Source organism: Megachile rotundata, chromosome 15 (assembly GCF_050947335.1).
Source record: "Megachile rotundata isolate GNS110a chromosome 15, iyMegRotu1, whole genome shotgun sequence".
NCBI lineage: Eukaryota > Metazoa > Arthropoda > Insecta > Hymenoptera > Megachilidae > Megachile > Megachile rotundata.
Genome location: NC_134997.1, coordinates 5,916,331 through 5,936,643, shown reverse-complemented (window position 1 = coordinate 5,936,643; position 20,313 = coordinate 5,916,331). Strand labels below are relative to the sequence as shown.

General features: G+C 30.9%; 4 protein-coding genes and 1 long non-coding RNA gene across 6 annotated transcripts; 2 read left to right on the top strand and 3 right to left on the bottom strand.

Annotated features, from left to right (window-relative positions):
• The first annotated feature begins 33 nt into the window (after nucleotides 1–33).
• On the top strand, nucleotides 34–2,409 carry Edem1 (ER degradation-enhancing alpha-mannosidase-like protein 2). The gene has a single exon (XM_003708625.3). The coding sequence runs from the start codon at nucleotides 288–290 to the stop codon at nucleotides 2,358–2,360; it is 2,073 nt and encodes a 690-aa protein (XP_003708673.2). The 5' UTR covers nucleotides 34–287; the 3' UTR covers nucleotides 2,361–2,409.
• A 2,082-nt stretch (nucleotides 2,410–4,491) lies between these two features.
• On the bottom strand, nucleotides 4,492–5,891 carry LOC105664299 (protein phtf). The gene is made up of 4 exons (XM_076540537.1): nucleotides 5,781–5,891; nucleotides 5,340–5,616; nucleotides 5,093–5,232; nucleotides 4,492–4,856 (listed from the first exon to the last, which is right to left on the bottom strand). The coding sequence occupies exons 2-4, from the start codon at nucleotides 5,363–5,365 to the stop codon at nucleotides 4,735–4,737; spliced, it is 288 nt and encodes a 95-aa protein (XP_076396652.1). The 5' UTR covers nucleotides 5,366–5,616; nucleotides 5,781–5,891; the 3' UTR covers nucleotides 4,492–4,734.
• Nucleotides 5,892–6,229: 338 nt separating this feature from the next.
• Nucleotides 6,230–8,602, top strand: LOC100875391 (ER degradation-enhancing alpha-mannosidase-like protein 2). Its single transcript, XM_003707438.3, has one exon. It carries the CDS (start codon nucleotides 6,481–6,483, stop codon nucleotides 8,551–8,553), a length of 2,073 nt encoding a protein of 690 aa, XP_003707486.1. The 5' UTR covers nucleotides 6,230–6,480; the 3' UTR covers nucleotides 8,554–8,602.
• A 1,413-nt stretch (nucleotides 8,603–10,015) lies between these two features.
• LOC143265900 (uncharacterized) lies at nucleotides 10,016–11,679 on the bottom strand. The gene is made up of 3 exons (XR_013040695.1): nucleotides 11,511–11,679; nucleotides 11,334–11,433; nucleotides 10,016–11,049 (listed from the first exon to the last, which is right to left on the bottom strand). It is a non-coding gene; the product is annotated as an uncharacterized LOC143265900 (long non-coding RNA).
• A 1,111-nt stretch (nucleotides 11,680–12,790) lies between these two features.
• VGAT (vesicular GABA transporter) lies at nucleotides 12,791–20,203 on the bottom strand. Of its 2 annotated transcripts, XR_013040667.1 has the most exons (5): nucleotides 20,093–20,203; nucleotides 18,704–19,005; nucleotides 18,180–18,312; nucleotides 13,417–17,826; nucleotides 12,791–13,335 (listed from the first exon to the last, which is right to left on the bottom strand). XR_013040667.1 is itself a non-coding variant. In XM_003707437.3 (4 exons), exons 2-4 carry the CDS (start codon nucleotides 18,988–18,990, stop codon nucleotides 16,642–16,644), a joined length of 1,605 nt encoding a protein of 534 aa, XP_003707485.1. In that variant the 5' UTR covers nucleotides 18,991–19,005; nucleotides 20,093–20,203; the 3' UTR covers nucleotides 12,791–16,641. The 2 variants fall into 2 exon arrangements, 1 of the variants encoding a protein (XP_003707485.1); XM_003707437.3 differs by having other exon boundaries at nucleotides 12,791–17,826.
• Between the last annotated feature and the right edge of the window lie 110 nt (nucleotides 20,204–20,313).

Below are 20,313 nucleotides of genomic sequence, written 5' to 3'. Positions count from 1 at the left end.
ATACATTTTTTTAATAAATATTAAACTTAAAATATATACATATAAATATTCGTTAGAAGGATAAAACATTTGTTACAAGAGTATGTTCCGAAACACGTCAGTCAACAAATGAATTACGTATTTAAATGATATATCTATATCACACAAACGCCGGCTTTTAGGTTAAAATATTATTATTTATTTATTATATAGTGATGTTACGTTTAAAACAAATCATTTTACATTGCATATGCATTTATAATACACTTATTAATTTTGAATGAACAGAAGAAGATATTTAAATAGAAATGTTAATTTTCAATGTATGGTTAACTTTCGGCCTTATATCTTTTGTAAATGGGTTACGTGAGTACGAAAAGAAAGATTTAATTGCTCTGAGAGAAGAAGTGCGATCTATGTTTGATCATGCATATTCAAGCTATTTAACATATGCTTATCCTTATGACGAATTGCGATCGTTAAGTTGCGATGGATTCGATACATGGGGTAGTTTCTCATTAACGCTCATTGACGCTTTGGATACTCTCGCTGTAATGGGCAACTTTTCTGAATTTCGACGTGTAGCAGAAATTATAAGCGCCAGAGCAAGCTTTGAGGCAAACATTAATGTATCTGTATTTGAAACTAATATACGAGTAGTTGGAGGATTACTTAGTGCTCATCTTCTATCACGTAAAGCAGGCGTTAATCTAGAACCAGGATGGCCTTGTAATGGTCCATTACTACGCCTTGCAGAAGATATGGCAAAACGTTTGATTGCAGCTTTTGATACTCCAACAGGGATGCCATATGGTACAGTTAACTTAAAGTATGGAGTTCCAGAAGGTGAAACAAGCATTACATGTACAGCCGGTATAGGTACATTTTTATTAGAATTTGGAACCTTATCGAGATTAACTGGAGATCCATTATACGAAGAAGTAGCTATGAATGCTATTAAAGCATTACATTATTATAAATCAAATATTGGGTTAGTAGGCAATCATGTAGATGTATTGACAGGTCATTGGACAGCTCAGGATTCTGGAATTGGTGCTGGAGTTGATTCTTACTTTGAGTATTTAGCAAAGGGTACTTTGTTATTCCAAGATCCATTATTATCAACAATCTTTCATGAACATAAAGCTGCGATTGAAAAGTATATCCGTAGAGAAGATTGGCATTTATGGGTTTCTATGACTAAAGGTCAAGTGACTTTGCCAGTGTTTCAGTCTTTGGATGCTTATTGGCCTGGAGTGTTAAGTCTGTTTGGTGAAATTGGAGATGCTATGAAATCATTGCACAATTATCACCGTGTATGGAAACAATTTGGATTTACACCAGAGTTTTATAATATACCGCAAGCTGAAGCAGGCACAAATAGAGAAGGGTATCCATTAAGACCAGAACTCATAGAATCTGTTATGTATTTATACAGAGCAACAGGCGATCCTTATTTAATACAAGTAGGGATAGATATATTGAGAAGTTTACAACACAGTGCTAAAACTACATGTGGATATGCAACAATTAATGATGTTAGGGACCATAGAAAAGCAGATAGGATGGAGTCCTTTTTTCTGGCAGAGACAACTAAATATCTCTATCTTCTCTTTGACCCTGATAATTTTATTCATAATTCTGGCCAAACAGGAGACATTATTGAAACTCAATGGGGTCAGTGTATTGTAGATGCTGGAGGGTATATTTTTAATACAGAGGCACACCCTATAGATCCTGGAGCATTGTATTGTTGTCACAGGAGTCACAATTTATTTCCTAACCAAAAAGCAAAATTATGGAAATTCATTCCTATGAATGATCAGAATGAGGAAAAAAATGCAAAACACAATGTACTATTTCAAGGAGATACTAGAACTAAAAACGACGATAAACAGCCAATTGAAATTGTAAAATTATCTGAAATGAGGCACACTTTAATAAATGATGTAGAAAATAATCTTAATAAAAATTCTGTCAATTCTATGCTTCCAACAAGTAATGAAAATGATGAAACTGTAATAATAAAGGAAGAAGATAAATTAAGTAGAAATAATCAAAATCCTGAATCTTTGAAAGTACAAGTTGTTGCACCTCCTTCAGTAATTTATAAAGCCGATGATAGTGAAAATATTGATGCCTATGAAACATATGATACCCCGGATGGACTTTATTCTAATTCTGCCATAAGAAACAGTACAGAATCATTTATTAAACAAAATAATATAAAAGCACGATTTGAACCACAAATATTGTTAGAAAATATTAGGAAAGGAAATCTGTATCCTACAAATGATTCTGCAAGATTGAATTATCAACTTTTATCTTGCCAATCTCAATCATTCCTACAACGTATATCAATTATAGGCGAATTTTTTTAATGTTATTAATAATATTGTTATATATTACAAATATACTTACTATTCTCAATTCCAGTTTTTATATTTTACCTTACAGACAATATATTTCAGTTTTTTATCTATATTTTGACAATTTTTGTTAATTTTTAAATTATGCATTTATTTTTAACTGTTTGTTATTTAATTTAATTTGTCATTCCATATAAATTAATTTTTTCAAGAAAATTTTGAGTTACTCAAAAATAGTAATGTATCTTACACAGAAATTTGTGCATTATTTTAAAATAAATACTGGAACAATGTTATCGAAACGTATTTGATATATTTATAATTCTTAAATAATGAGATTCAATATACATCTTTATAAAATGAAAGGAAATACTTCAAATTACCCTCTTTTACTAGATTTTTTTTGTACGCATGCGCATACAAGAATCATGTCTGGCAACCTAGTAACGATGAATTATTAATAATTATTGAATTTTTTATAACAAAATACATTACTTAAAAAGTCAATGCTTAGCATATGTTTCATTCAAATAAGTTTTAAAGAGAAATGTAGCAAAAGTAACTTAGTTAGAAAGAAAGTTTTATTTTTCAGCAATAGTACAAGTTAGCCAACCGAAGAAATATTAAATGCAATGAGCATGTTGCACATACTGTGCCTTTGTAGAAATGTTGAATAAAGAATGCATGTAGTAGGGGAACCCCCATTCACAGGAATTCCCTGAACATCTCTGATGAATAATGCGCAAAAGCAGATTAGAATAGATATTTTAAACCAAAACGTTTTCAAGTAAATCATATAATATTTTAAAAAGTCTTAAATATAACTTTAAATATTAAAACGCAATTGTATCCAAATTTTAACGTATCATACGCATTAACAATTTTAATGTTGATATTAAATTAAAAATAAGTTTTAATATAAATAGTTTAACTAACAATTAACTACTTGTATAAATAATCTTATTTTTCTCGTAAAATACAGCTCTATACATTACTCAAAAAACTAAATATACAATTGAACGCTAATATTTAAAGTTTTATCATTTTTGTAAATGTTACACAATTCATTTAAAATTCTCCTAAAACATACGAATCAAGTTCCTCTTAATAATACTATCGTGGCATTTATTTTAAAAGTATGTATAAATATGTATTTTACATGAATTGACGCCTGTAAAGATAAATAGAAATTTATTTCAGGAAAATTCTCATCAAAAGATGTACAGCCAATTACTATTAATGTATTGAACTGTTATAATAAAAGTTGCTATCAAAAGTAGAAAAGAATCGATGGGAGTATGTACGGCTGTATACTCAGTAACAATAAAAAAATTCTGGAACCATATAAGTTAAACATTAACTTATATAAACGAGACTTCTTAAATCTCAATTATTCTGCACTCTAAAAATAAATTTTAGATTAAATACTTTTAGATTTATCAGATAAGTAGGAACAACATTTAAGGAACAATAGTTCATATATAAAAAAGCTACATTTATTACAATAAATTGTGAAAATATAAGAATTCACTGTGTAATAAAGGGGGAAGTACGACGACTTTACTTCGGGGCTTCCCTAATTGGCTGCGCGCGCTGATTTTACTCTCCGCGCAGTATAAATACAGGATGCAGAGCGCAGTTCGTTATAACAATTGCGTTACGACACGAAATTACATCGTTCATCAGCAGCTCGCAAGCATACGAATTTTACCGTAAGTTAAACCTTAAAATAATTCACTTCTCTTCTTACAAGTATTTTCGTGAAACACCGTCAGTATATGAAACAAATTATTTCGAAAAGTATACAAAAATGTTGTTTAAACTTATACCTTTTAAAAAACGCGTATTATTTTAATTCTCTCCGAACTTTATACTTTTAATTGAATATGACATATCTGCACTTATTGTCATTATTATTATTCAATTTATTTAACGGACCGATTCATATCTTATACCTTTTTTATTTTTCTAGATGGACCGAGCACAACAAAATAGAGCAAATCAATGTAATCCTAATCACACACCGACTGGACCTGGGCATCAGGCCGGTTTTCACGGAGATAAATCCAAAGCAGCTTTGGATAATCATGCAAACCAGATGAACCCAAATAACCCACGGTTTGCTAGAAAGTAAACTACGATGTACTTGTAACTGGCATTTAATTCATAACGTGTATATTTCACAATAATATCTGTATTTTAACAATGCCATAATAAACACTATATTCATAAAATAAGATTCGAAGTTTTTACACCTACAAGTTTCCTTCTCCTAAAGACCATATTCGACATCCTTTAAAAGGATTGCATAAAATAATGCAAAGACGATAGTAATAAACTTAAGATATTCGATTAAAATTGTTCATTAGTTTAAATATAATTTCGTTTAATACGCTGAATCCAATTTAGCTGGTTGTTTTATCCAAAATCCCCAAGTAGTGAATTTTTCTCCATCTTGCTCTTCGTTTGGTCCTCGAAAAACCTTTATTTTTACTCGAGGTACTTCGTCTGAAAATATGAAGTATTTTACATTAAAAGTATATTCTAATATTTAAAAATATTACTTTGTTTTCAAAGAAATTAATTATATAAATCTCGCAGATAATTAATTATAAAAGAGTTAATTTTAGACTTGTATTTAATTTTAAATAGAAAATTATTTAGCAAAAGTAATATTTGATTATAAGAGAAAATATTAAACATTATCAAATCAATATAAACTATAATAATTTTATTTAATTTACCTCGCACAAGGTCTACATCAATAAATTCTGTTTTTAATTTTGCAGTTCTCATTGGAACATGTGTAAATCCTCCAAGAATATGTTGTTCTACAGTTTTTTCCCATTGTTGTTTATCATAAGTACCAATTTTCTTTTGATACCTAAGATATCAAAATCATTCATTATGTTTATGCTCGTTTGAGTAATTTCCACTAAAATAAAATGCTTACTTTGATAAATCAAAATAAACATAAAATATATCTCTTACCAATAAACGAGCTCATTCAATTTCATTTTTGTCGATCACTATCGTAGTCGTACAGAATGGCTATGAATTTTTAGTTTCAACCAATAATCAACAATATTTAAACGAACGGAAGATAATTTTCCGTATACTTTTGTTAATGAATTTAAGAAAAATGTTGCTCCCATAATATACGACAAACGTTATCTGTCAATATTTTTATTCGAGGTATTCCACCAGATGAAAAATATAAAGTACGAACGATGTTCGTACCGCATCCAAATAATTTTTACGCCATTGCCTAGAAACAAAGTATGCAATTCCTAGTAATGATTACGACAGTGAAGTTTTAGATTTGTACATTTGATTAAAATTAATTCATGTATTTGTTAATGACATTTAGAGCTGTTTCCATACATTGAATATTTTTTTAATTCAATTTATTCGTTATTAAAGTTATTGTACCATTGATATTAATGTTTTTTAACAAAATTGCAAGAAACCAATCCTATAATAATACACACGGAATAATATTGAACTATATTTTTCAGTGGTTGTTTTTTTGTTAAAACATGTGCATACCTATAAATGGGACTTCTTTAATTAATTTGAATGTGTATTTATTATTCTAGGTACATATGAAGAATTAGATATTTCTAATTTTATATGAATTTTTCATTTGACATTCTTATTTTTCTTTTTCTTTATTATTATTATAATAACTATATAATTTAACAATGTAAAAACAATTTTTGCTATACAGAATTTAAATATTTTTTTCTGTTTAAAAAAATATATTTATTCAACGTATATTTGTTAAAACTGAATTTAAAATTATTATAATTTTCAATATTCGTGTTATAATTACATGCATTCGCATACATTTTTTTAATAAATATTAAACTTAAAATATATACATATAAATATTCGTTAGAAGGATAAAACATTTGTTACAAGAGTATGTTCCGAAACACGTCAGTCAACAAATGAATTACGTATTTAAATGATATATCTATATCACACAAACGCCGGCTTTTAGGTTAAAATATTATTATTTATTTATTATATAGTGATGTTACGTTTAAAACAAATCATTTTACATTGCATATGCATTTATAATACACTTATTAATTTTGAATGAACAGAAGAAGATATTTAAATAGAAATGTTAATTTTCAATGTATGGTTAACTTTCGGCCTTATATCTTTTGTAAATGGGTTACGTGAGTACGAAAAGAAAGATTTAATTGCTCTGAGAGAAGAAGTGCGATCTATGTTTGATCATGCATATTCAAGCTATTTAACATATGCTTATCCTTATGACGAATTGCGATCGTTAAGTTGCGATGGATTCGATACATGGGGTAGTTTCTCATTAACGCTCATTGACGCTTTGGATACTCTCGCTGTAATGGGCAACTTTTCTGAATTTCGACGTGTAGCAGAAATTATAAGCGCCAGAGCAAGCTTTGAGGCAAACATTAATGTATCTGTATTTGAAACTAATATACGAGTAGTTGGAGGATTACTTAGTGCTCATCTTCTATCACGTAAAGCAGGCGTTAATCTAGAACCAGGATGGCCTTGTAATGGTCCATTACTACGCCTTGCAGAAGATATGGCAAAACGTTTGATTGCAGCTTTTGATACTCCAACAGGGATGCCATATGGTACAGTTAACTTAAAGTATGGAGTTCCAGAAGGTGAAACAAGCATTACATGTACAGCCGGTATAGGTACATTTTTATTAGAATTTGGAACCTTATCGAGATTAACTGGAGATCCATTATACGAAGAAGTAGCTATGAATGCTATTAAAGCATTACATTATTATAAATCAAATATTGGGTTAGTAGGCAATCATGTAGATGTATTGACAGGTCATTGGACAGCTCAGGATTCTGGAATTGGTGCTGGAGTTGATTCTTACTTTGAGTATTTAGCAAAGGGTACTTTGTTATTCCAAGATCCATTATTAGCAACAATCTTTCATGAACATAAAGCTGCGATTGAAAAGTATATCCGTAGAGAAGATTGGCATTTATGGGTTTCTATGACTAAAGGTCAAGTGACTTTGCCAGTGTTTCAGTCTTTGGATGCTTATTGGCCTGGAGTGTTAAGTCTGTTTGGTGAAATTGGAGATGCTATGAAATCATTGCACAATTATCACCGTGTATGGAAACAATTTGGATTTACACCAGAGTTTTATAATATACCGCAAGCTGAAGCAGGCACAAATAGAGAAGGGTATCCATTAAGACCAGAACTCATAGAATCTGTTATGTATTTATACAGAGCAACAGGCGATCCTTATTTAATACAAGTAGGGATAGATATATTGAGAAGTTTACAACACAGTGCTAAAACTACATGTGGATATGCAACAATTAATGATGTTAGGGACCATAGAAAAGCAGATAGGATGGAGTCCTTTTTTCTGGCAGAGACAACTAAATATCTCTATCTTCTCTTTGACCCTGATAATTTTATTCATAATTCTGGCCAAACAGGAGACATTATTGAAACTCAATGGGGTCAGTGTATTGTAGATGCTGGAGGGTATATTTTTAATACAGAGGCACACCCTATAGATCCTGGAGCATTGTATTGTTGTCACAGGAGTCACAATTTATTTCCTAACCAAAAAGCAAAATTATGGAAATTCATTCCTATGAATGATCAGAATGAGGAAAAAAATGCAAAACACAATGTACTATTTCAAGGAGATACTAGAACTAAAAACGACGATAAACAGCCAATTGAAATTGTAAAATTATCTGAAATGAGGCACACTTTAATAAATGATGTAGAAAATAATCTTAATAAAAATTCTGTCAATTCTATGCTTCCAACAAGTAATGAAAATGATGAAACTGTAATAATAAAGGAAGAAGATAAATTAAGTAGAAATAATCAAAATCCTGAATCTTTGAAAGTACAAGTTGTTGCACCTCCTTCAGTAATTTATAAAGCCGATGATAGTGAAAATATTGATGCCTATGAAACATATGATACCCCGGATGGACTTTATTCTAATTCTGCCATAAGAAACAGTACAGAATCATTTATTAAACAAAATAATATAAAAGCACGATTTGAACCACAAATATTGTTAGAAAATATTAGGAAAGGAAATCTGTATCCTACAAATGATTCTGCAAGATTGAATTATCAACTTTTATCTTGCCAATCTCAATCATTCCTACAACGTATATCAATTATAGGCGAATTTTTTTAATGTTATTAATAATATTGTTATATATTACAAATATACTTACTATTCTCAATTCCAGTTTTTATATTTTACCTTACAGACAATATATTTCAGTTTTTTATCTATATTTTGACAATTTTTGTTAATTTTTAAATTATGCATTTATTTTTAACTGTTTGTTATTTAATTTAATTTGTCATTCCATATAAATTAATTTTTTCAAGAAAATTTTGAGTTACTCAAAAATAGTAATGTATCTTACACAGAAATTTGTGCATTATTTTAAAATAAATACTGGAACAATGTTATCGAAACGTATTTGATATATTTATAATTCTTAAATAATGAGATTCAATATACATCTTTATAAAATGAAAGGAAATACTTCAAATTACCCTCTTTTACTAGATTTTTTTTGTACGCATGCGCATACAAGAATCATGTCTGGCAACCTAGTAACGATGAATTATTAATAATTATTGAATTTTTTATAACAAAATACATTACTTAAAAAGTCAATGCTTAGCATATGTTTCATTCAAATAAGTTTTAAAGAGAAATGTAGCAAAAGTAACTTAGTTAGAAAGAAAGTTTTATTTTTCAGCAATAGTACAAGTTAGCCAACCGAAGAAATATTAAATGCAATGAGCATGTTGCACATACTGTGCCTTTGTAGAAATGTTGAATAAAGAATGCATGTAGTAGGGGAACCCCCATTCACAGGAATTCCCTGAACATCTCTGATGAATAATGCGCAAAAGCAGATTAGAATAGATATTTTAAACCAAAACGTTTTCAAGTAAATCATATAATATTTTAAAAAGTCTTAAATATAACTTTAAATATTAAAACGCAATTGTATCCAAATTTTAACGTATCATACGCATTAACAATTTTAATGTTGATATTAAATTAAAAATAAGTTTTAATATAAATAGTTTAACTAACAATTAACTACTTGTATAAATAATCTTATTTTTCTCGTAAAATACAGCTCTATACATTACTCAAAAAACTAAATATACAATTGAACGCTAATATTTAAAGTTTTATCATTTTTGTAAATGTTACACAATTCATTTAAAATTCTCCTAAAACATACGAATCAAGTTCCTCTTAATAATACTATCGTGGCATTTATTTTAAAAGTATGTATAAATATGTATTTTACATGAATTGACGCCTGTAAAGATAAATAGAAATTTATTTCAGGAAAATTCTCATCAAAAGATGTACAGCCAATTACTATTAATGTATTGAACTGTTATAATAAAAGTTGCTATCAAAAGTAGAAAAGAATCGATGGGAGTATGTACGGCTGTATACTCAGTAACAATAAAAAAATTCTGGAACCATATAAGTTAAACATTAACTTATATAAACGAGACTTCTTAAATCTCAATTATTCTGCACTCTAAAAATAAATTTTAGATTAAATACTTTTAGATTTATCAGATAAGTAGGAACAACATTTAAGGAACAATAGTTCATATATAAAAAAGCTACATTTATTACAATAAATTGTGAAAATATAAGAATTCACTGTGTAATAAAGGGGGAAGTACGACGACTTTACTTCGGGGCTTCCCTAATTGGCTGCGCGCGCTGATTTTACTCTCCGCGCAGTATAAATACAGGATGCAGAGCGCAGTTCGTTATAACAATTGCGTTACGACACGAAATTACATCGTTCATCAGCAGCTCGCAAGCATACGAATTTTACCGTAAGTTAAACCTTAAAATAATTCACTTCTCTTCTTACAAGTATTTTCGTGAAACACCGTCAGTATATGAAACAAATTATTTCGAAAAGTATACAAAAATGTTGTTTAAACTTATACCTTTTAAAAAACGCGTATTATTTTAATTCTCTCCGAACTTTATACTTTTAATTGAATATGACATATCTGCACTTATTGTCATTATTATTATTCAATTTATTTAACGGACCGATTCATATCTTATACCTTTTTTATTTTTCTAGATGGACCGAGCACAACAAAATAGAGCAAATCAATGTAATCCTAATCACACACCGACTGGACCTGGGCATCAGGCCGGTTTTCACGGAGATAAATCCAAAGCAGCTTTGGATAATCATGCAAACCAGATGAACCCAAATAACCCACGGTTTGCTAGAAAGTAAACTACGATGTACTTGTAACTGGCATTTAATTCATAACGTGTATATTTCACAATAATATCTGTATTTTAACAATGCCATAATAAACACTATATTCATAAAATAAGATTCGAAGTTTTTACACCTACAAGTTTCCTTCTCCTAAAGACCATATTCGACATCCTTTAAAAGGATTGCATAAAATAATGCAAAGACGATAGTAATAAACTTAAGATATTCGATTAAAATTGTTCATTAGTTTAAATATAATTTCGTTTAATACGCTGAATCCAATTTAGCTGGTTGTTTTATCCAAAATCCCCAAGTAGTGAATTTTTCTCCATCTTGCTCTTCGTTTGGTCCTCGAAAAACCTTTATTTTTACTCGAGGTACTTCGTCTGAAAATATGAAGTATTTTACATTAAAAGTATATTCTAATATTTAAAAATATTACTTTGTTTTCAAAGAAATTAATTATATAAATCTCGCAGATAATTAATTATAAAAGAGTTAATTTTAGACTTGTATTTAATTTTAAATAGAAAATTATTTAGCAAAAGTAATATTGATATTTCCATTACTAACGAGTTTAAAAATTGAATAAAAATCATGTCAGATTTATAAACTTATGTTAGTTTAAATTTAAAACTATGTTCATATAATATTATTGTTCAATAGCTACCATGTTTCGCGGAATCATCGTGGAAGAATAATTTTTCTGTACCACCTTGCACCCTCATAAATGTTACCGAAATCAAGTGACAAAATAAACAAGTAATTATCTGAAAATGAGATTGTGTATAATAAATAGCAATAGAAGCAAAGATTAAATAAAATGGTAATAAAATTTCAGACTTACCAAGAAGTTCATCTTTTGCAATTTTATGAAGTAGAATGACATTTCCAATAACAACGATCCTTTTATGTATCAACAGCTAAGTATTTAGAGCATAACCGATCTAAATCTTTGCGGTTTTCAGTTACTTTCTTCTATGGTGAAAGTTACATTTTTCTTCTTAGGAGGAAAAGCATAAGCGATAAACAAATACCGTATTGTTCACATAATTAACAAAATTTTCTTGTTTTACGGTTTTACTTCATCGAGAAATGTAAGAATTGTCTTACTAAATGATCTCTGTAAATGATCTCTATATTTTGTCGATAATATGCCAAATCCACGTTTTTTACGAACTTTGGATGGAAAAGAATGTCTCTTACGTAAAATGTTTCGGAAAATTTTCAGATTGACAAATGCTACTTTTTTAATTTTCTAAATTGCCAAATTTTCAAATTTCTAAATTTCTAAATGTTAACTCTTAATTTTCTTAGTTCCCAAACTCTCTTTCACAATTACCAAATGCTAATTTTCAATTTTCTGAATTTCCAAATTTTTAAACTCCCAACTTTTATAGTTTCCAAATGTTAATTTTCGATCTTCTGAATTTACAAATTCTTACATTTCCAAACTTCCAAATATCAAAAATTTCCAAAATATCTCTTCAATTTCTTGAATTTCAAATTTTCCAGATTCTTAAGTTTACAAAATTTTCAAATTTCTAAGAATCAAGCTTTTCCAAGCTCCCCAATTCTAAAATATCAAAATCCGAAATTCCAACGGACTAAAATATTCGAACTTCCACATTGACAATTACTAAATGTGTAATTTAGTAATTCAGGAATTCAGTAATTCAGTAATTCAGTAATTCAGTAATTCAGTAATTCAGTAATTCAGTAATTCAGTAATTCAGTAATTCAGTAATTCGGAAATTCAGTAATTCAGTAATTCAGTAACTCAGTAATTCAGTAATTCAGTAATTCAGTAATTCAGTAATTTAGTAATTCAGTAATTCAGTAATTCAGTAATTCAGTAATTCAGTAATTCAGTAACTCAGTAACTCAGTAATTCAGTAATTCAATAATTTAGTAATTTAGTAATGTAGTAATTTAGTAATTTAGTAATTTAGTAATTTAGTAATTTAGTAATTTAGTAATTTAACAATTAGGTAATTTAGTAATTTAATAATTTAGGAATTTAGGAATTCAGTAATTCAGTAATTGCTGATTTAAATAAACTTACTTTAGTAATTCCAGTTACTAAACGTTTAATTTAGCGTCGGGTAAAACAAAAAGGCGCTTACGTAAAATTTTGATAATGTATTTTCATCTCTCATAATCTATACACATATATAAATTCTATATTATACATACATGTTTATACAATTTATATATATGTACGTGGAAGCCCATTTTCATGTTTAACTACAATATTAATGAGGTTGTTCACGAGATTCCACGAAAGCTTTCGCGTTTCCGTGAAAGCTCTTCAAATCTACACGTTCAGTTCTGAACACCTGTGTAATCTCATCGGATTTGAAATTAGACATGTCGCAATCAATAAAAATGACACACAAATCGGAAATTATGTGACAACAATTATGTTAGCTATTTCGCAAAGTTTTTATACAACGATCATTGCTATATTTCGTTCGTATTTAAACAAATTGACGAATCAATTCCATTCAACGCGTTCGATCGCATCTTCTATTTATTTCTTCGTGTATTGTCTGCTTATTCAAATTCTTCTACAATTACATCGTTTGCCTTTCGTTTCTTGGTATTTTATCATTCATATATTAACATTCTTTTTTAAAATAGTACCGTTTGCCATGCAGTTTAGTATCTCTCTTTAAGAATAAGTAAGATGTTAAAAACCGTAATCTGAAATGTTCCTATTACTTTAATTAATTAACGGATAACACATTTACCTTCTATCGATTATTCTAAAATAAATTTGTCTATCCTCGTGAAGAATAACTCGGTCCGCTCTCAAACTTCAAATAAATCATTGCTTGTAATTATTGTAATTGCAGTTTTATTCACACCATCGCACCTAACTTGATCTATCGGTTTCGTTTTTGGTCAACTGTAATCGAAGCGGTTCTCTTTATGCATCTCGCAACAGAGCGATACTATATGTACAATATTGTTTATTTAATGACAACAAGGCAATATTATGTTTAATTTATCGTTGATCTACGTTGATGGAGAAAACGATTCCTTAAGAAAGAAAAATAATGCTCAAATGATCAGTGATTCACTTATACGTTAAATTTGATAGCCTTAACAATTAACGCTTAACTCCTACAACTCTCAATATAACGTTTAATATCATTGACAAAGATTTTTTTCGATCAATAGATCGTATTACATTAATTATTATCATTATTATCATTCTGGAAGACATCATTGGAAGACTCATTTCATAAATATTATCGTATCTCATTTAAATAACACATTTCTTCGACTGCGAGATGTTCTTTCTTTTCGTATTATACAGAATTATAGTGCGGGTCAGGTATAGAAAATGGCGGCGTAAGACATAGTTATAGAAGAGGGTTAAAGAAAAATAGCGATACAAGAAGTTTCATGTAAAATAGTGAATTTAAGAATTTTCCAAGTAATTTTCCAGCTAACAAAGTTCCAAATTGTTCTTTTCCTTTTCCTACGTTTCGTTTATTTCTAAAATTTCCTAACTTTTTAAATTACTAAATTTTCTAACTTTTTCTCAAATACACAAATTTTCAAATTCGTAGATTTTTCTATAATTAAGAAAAATAATACATTTTCGCAATTATGAATAAAAGACATTCGCGTAAGACATGTAATAGCATCAAGTTCTTATACCGCCACTTTGTCTAAGAAAAAGTGTGATATTCTCCGTAAAATATTTTTTGATCTACCTAATTACGCCAATGTGACAAATGCAAAAATTTAAACTGTATAACATCACTGAAAGACATTAATATATTATTTTTTAACGATATGTTAAGGCTAGTCTTATTAAAATGGTACTGATATTACTCGAGCGTCAACTAACCTCTTTTTTAAACTATCATATCGCTCGTATCGTCGCATGAAATTGACGCTTATCTTGGTCACGAATCACCTTACGAACCACAAATATTTCTACCAATTCAATCTGGTACAATGGATGAAGGAATTCCACACTCTTTATCGTCTCAATCACACACCATACTTTCACCAATGATGGAATAGTCTCTAGTTTAAATATTACTCAAGGAATCAAATAGAATTGAAGAACGCGAAGTAAAAATTAAAAAATTTAGGAATGGACAAATAAATTTGATCAGATTTAAAGAACATCTCGCAGAACATTTGACGAACCTACTACAATGGACTACAATTCATATTGCTTAATCTAGCGTGTGTGATCTATGCGGCTTTCAAAGACCTTGGAAGACGTTGGATTATAATTAACTAATTAATTGTACTTGTTCGTACATAACTGGTTACATATTTGCATTCACTTGCTCGACGAGGAGACGTTAGATACGCTGTATTTATTACGGGCAGCTAATGATTCTGGAGTAACCATAAGAAAAAATTGTTACGGCAGTACTATAGTATTTGGGATAAACGAGATGTGATACAGTTGCAGTAGGCTTCCTTAGGGAAGCTGTTTCTATGGAATTATGTTCATTGCCTTTAATTAGTTCACACATTTTCTTGCTTGGATTTGAACTTTAGACACTTGACAAATTTGAATATTTGAAGCTTTGATAATTGGAAAATTGGAAATTTGTGAAATTGAGAATTTTTAATACTTGGAGAATTTGGAAATTTAAAGTTTTAAAAATTTGTCCTTTAGAGAACTTGAGAATCAAAAAATTTATGAAGGTTTAAAAATAAAATATTGGAACCTAGAAATTTGAGAGGTATTTAGAAATTTCTTACATTAGGAATTTAAAGATGTAGGAGTTCAGAAATCAATAATTTCTAAATTTGAAATTTTAAACATTTCCTAATTAAAAAATGTGCAAATTGAGATATTCTCATGGTTTAGAAATAAAAATTTAGAAACGTGACGATTTGAAAATATATTTTCCCTCGAGAAGCTTAACACAGATGCAGTTTATTAATTTCTGATGGTCAATTCATATTTTGAAATGGACCAGGCTCCCCCAGAATCCTACTTACATAATGTACCCTATTTATACATTTTTTGAATGGAAGGTTCTCTTTCGTTATTCCGTGTACCTTCCAGTGTGTCACACCCTAATGAACATTGTCCGAAATACTATAATGCATCAAAAGTTACTCTTCCTGTACGCTTAAAGTTCGCTAAACGCCTCCTCGGCGATACGTGTGATTCAACGTATAGATAGAAATTACAAGATCCGCAATGTTGATTATAAAATCCCGAAATCTGTGTAACAGTAATTAGTTAACTTGTACGTACAATATTCACCGTGTTTCGCTTGTACACGCAACCTGTTTGTTTGGAAGACATCGATTACTTACGGCCTAGCGAGATATTTACTGCTTGCTAAATATAATCTAAATGTTGTCTAGGAAGCCCCTGTTGTCGACCATCGTCGATGAAATCAAGAAAAACGAGGAGTCGGGAAGACGTAGGACACGAAGCCGAGATTGCTCAAGAATAAATATTTGCTCGTTCTACGATGCTCTTCGTCTTAAATATACATCATTTAGCTAGATATGTGTGAGTTCTGGTTGAATTATAAATGTACAATCTCAAAATGTCTTGAACGTTTTGTATCTACTTGAACGAGCGGGAAGGACACACCTTTATAATAATGTCTCTAAGCGATGACACGAAAATCGTAAACTTTGTACGATCGATCATAAAAATGTTCGAAATCAGCAAAAATAGAGTCGCGTTGTTTGATTATTTCTTTATTTCTCTTTCTCTCTTCACTTCGAATCTCAAGGGAATGCTAGATTGCAGTGCAGCCGCTAAAAGCGGTACAATACTTGTACCATGTGATCCGGAAATTGATAGGTGCGCGATTAAAGATGCCAGACGTTCTCGATAGGTTTCGACCGTTTGATACAACGATAAAGGGCAATTGACGCAAGCTGCAATTCGATAGTTCCCTTGAGCAGTGCGTATATCTACACATTTGTTTATGGAAGACAAACGAAGATCGAAGGAACCAAGTGGCCATTCAAAACGGTAAACCGATCTCGAAGGCGTTTATCAGAGCAGAGCCAGAATCGTACACACCGATAACGCCGAAGAGTACACCGAGGAAGATGACGAAACAATCGTAAGCGACTGCACTCCATTCCATAGAGTTTCTCTTCAATTTCAAGTGGAAATAACAGGGCCATATGAAGGACAACATGGTCCCGGTGAAGGAACCTATGAAACCCATAAGAATACTGAAATGGGGAATGAAGATCGCCATAAGAATGGTGAAAACGATCACGCCAACTCGCCACGCCAGACCCCAGACTTTCAGCTCGCGATCCACGGTCCATATCGTTGGGAAGATCGTTTTAGGCCTACCCCTGAAAAACGCTCTCTCGAGGAGCTCGCATGCTGCGTAATACGGCAGAGGATACGAGAGTACAGCCTTCACCACCAGGCAAAAGTTGACCAGACCTTTGAAACCGGCCGAGTGTAGATTGTTCGTGATCACTTGCTGGGTGTCGTTTTGGAAAGTGAGGAAACAGATCCAACCGAAGAGGGACTTGAAGGCGGCGGCCGCGATGTGGCTCCAGTTGAGCATCCAGTCAAACTTGGACCGATCGATCAGATTGCCCTCTAAGGTGGGCAGGAATATCTGCGAGGTGTAGCTAAACACGATCACGCCGAGGGAAATCGGGAAATTCTCGAGATCTATTGTCCATTTCACCTTGGACCAACCCCAATCACCGATCTCTAGGATACAGTAGCCGACGATAATGGCGTTTATGAACAAATGGGACATCGTGCACCAGAAGCTCAACACCGAGACGTGCTGCAGGGATTTGAGAAAACCGAGAGGCAGTAAAAATATTCCAGTTAACATCATCCAGCTTCTGGTGTCGATCGCTCCCTCGGGAAATGTACCGATCATGAGGTCACCGCAGACTACCACGTACAAGATGCAGGTCATCAGTAATTCGATTATCTGAGCTATGTTTACCGCTCGAGCACCCCATGTCGGCCCGAAACATTCTTTCGCGATAGCTACGTAGGAATCCCGTACTCGGACACGCTGACCGGTTACAGTATCCAATTCGTATAAACATTCGACGAGTATTTTGCCGGTGTAACAGCAGATGTGCGCTATACCGATCATCGCAGCGATAGCCCAATAACCACCGCGTAATACGGCGAATGGTAACGATACGATGAACATACCCTGCAATTAGAAATTTATATCAGTTTGTGTCTGAATCCTGTAAAACTAAATTTATGAGAAAATACAACTGTTTTATACAAATACTTCGATTTTGTTATTACGCACATGTATTAGTATCGAAAGATCGACAATTCGCAAAATATTTTTAATCTTTGCGTAAATCTCACGAAGTATTCATTCTTTTTAGTACTATACTTTAATTGTTTTCTGTATAGAATATTCGCATAAATTAACTTGTATGAAAAATAATATGCTGTTACATGTATTATTGCATTTATTGAAAAAGTAACATTGTTTGAGGTCTTATAATACCCTTCTAGTTATTAGAAGTTAGTAAAAACATGAACAAATACCTGTATAGCATTTGTAACATTCCATGCGGCTTGCCATTCGTTAATTTTTACCCCTGATCCACCAAATTCACCGCCACCTTCGTCGTATTCGCTAAATTCTCCGCTACTGACACTTCCTGTCCTAATTTTGTCACTGAAACATTAAATTGCCTAAGTTAATATAGATTTAAAACGCACTAAAAATTATGGAAATAATATGAAGAAGATATATCACATAATCATTTTAATTTTATAATATTGCTGTTTTTGTTTCTAAACTCAAATAAAAAAAATTGGAGATGTAAATTTAAAAATCTGAAAATTTGCTTAAATTGAATTTAAAAATTCAATAATTTAGGAATTAAGAATTTTTAAATTGATAACTAAACATTTCTAAATTTCTAATGTGAGATGTACATAACATTTTGTACTCTGTAACATTTTGTATGGTAAGGATTTTATATTTTGAGACGTCAGACCTATTCTAGTTTTCATTTACTTACGTCAATGTCTGTCAATCAATGTGTTAAACTACTTAATTTTACCCGTTTCGTTGATAGCTGAAGGAATCCTCGGCGATGGCTACATTGTTCTGGTCCCGATATCCTTGATCTCCGTTCATGGTCATCATTTCCGTATTATCGTGACCTTCGTCGAATGACTTGAATTCTCCTTGACCACTTTGCCCTGGAACAGGTCGTTGACCTGTCCCATTTCCGCGAATAAGTTCCATGCAGGGGCTGTTTTCTGGCCACTTAGCCTTCAGTGTTTCCCATGCAACGTTGACCGCTGCCCCAAAGGATGGTATATAAAATCCACGGAAGTGGGCCATTATTTAATTTGTACTCTGAAAATGAATAAATAAAATTTCTTCAATAGAATTTCTTCAATTGAACTAATGCCTATCAGTCAAAAATTATTTTATTTATCGCAAAAGTATAAATAATTTTTCGAAATAAAAATTCTTCATTATTAATCGAACAGGAAAGTAAAAAATTGTTGATGTAATTAAACGATGAAAAACATGCATTCAATAGATTATCGAAGTGTTTTCAAATACTTTTAAAAATCTAATAGGATTCAAAGAATTATTGATACGGAAATGTTTATTCGTTGTCAACTGTTGCGGATGAGTAATATTGCACATTCGATGAAACTCGATATCTGTGGCCATCATCGATATGTACTTACGCAACACTTTTAAATTATACCTTCCGTAATAAAAAATATATCTAAACAAATGATTTGCATAAATCGTACCCGATATCTAATTCACCCCCAGATAATTTGAAAACTTATTGACTATTTATTTAAATGACCCTCTATATTTTACAATGTAGCAATAAAAAAATCTACCAAATTGATATTTTATTTATCACACAAAGATAGCAATTTATATTTTTAATAATAATATCTAATGATAACTATGAGATTAATTGACAGGGTATTATACTCCCAGTAATAAAAAATTTTATCAATTTTATTTACCACAATGATAAATATATCATTGTATAATATATCATATTATTTTACTTCATATAATAAATTTCAATTTATACGGTCAGTAATAATTTCTAACGATAAATCAAGCATACTTTTCTTTAAAATATCAACCTCAATTCCTGATCTCAATCTTTCCTAAATAAGTTAAAGAGATTGCACATGTAGGTCATTTTAATCACTTAGCAGAAAAAGGGTCAAATATATAGTATGAAACAATTACACAGAAATTAAAGTCTAATACTCTAAGTTAACACAATATCCGTATCTGAACGTAACATTTAATGGTTGTCCCTTCAAAATTTTCCTTCATCATCCCTTTTTTTTAACAATCTCTCCCAACTTTCCCTGGGATATGTTCAACGTTTTCGTTACAAACATTTATTACTGAACAAGTGTGCGATGATCAGATCTTGATTTCTTGCTTTACTTACCAAACGACGAACGGAATTCTTCAGAAACTTAGCGGCTTTTGAACAATGCAACGATGGCAGCCGCGATCACCTCCGATACCGAGCTCGTTCGTTCTTTCTTACCAGGTGAGGCTAAACTAAAAGAAAATAAATAAGGGGCCCGGCAGCGAGTTCAGAGAACGAAAATACTTGAAAACAAAGGGTCGAAACCGTCTAACTACGTGGGCTACGATACCGCATGG

Bases quoted from the DNA above. Each gene is read 5' to 3' on its own strand.
- Edem1 (XM_003708625.3), top strand. From the start codon at position 288: ATGTTAATTTTCAATGTATGGTTAACTTTCGGCCTTATATCTTTTGTA.
- LOC105664299 (XM_076540537.1), bottom strand. From the start codon at position 5,365: ATGAAATTGAATGAGCTCGTTTATTG. The intron at 5,233-5,339 runs GTAAGAGATATA...TTGATATCTTAG, and splicing joins TTGAATGAGCTCGTTTATTG to GTATCAAAAGAAAATTGGTA. The intron at 4,857-5,092 runs GTAAATTAAATA...TCATATTTTCAG, and splicing joins TGATGTAGACCTTGTGCGAG to ACGAAGTACCTCGAGTAAAA.
- LOC100875391 (XM_003707438.3), top strand. From the start codon at position 6,481: ATGTTAATTTTCAATGTATGGTTAACTTTCGGCCTTATATCTTTTGTA.
- VGAT (XM_003707437.3), bottom strand. From the start codon at position 18,990: ATGGCCCACTTCCGTGGATTTTATATACCATCCTTTGGGGCAGCGGTC. The intron at 18,313-18,703 runs GTAAAATTAAGT...TTAATGTTTCAG, and splicing joins TTCAGCTATCAACGAAACGG to TGACAAAATTAGGACAGGAA. The intron at 17,827-18,179 runs GTATTTGTTCAT...TTCTAATTGCAG, and splicing joins ATGTTACAAATGCTATACAG to GGTATGTTCATCGTATCGTT.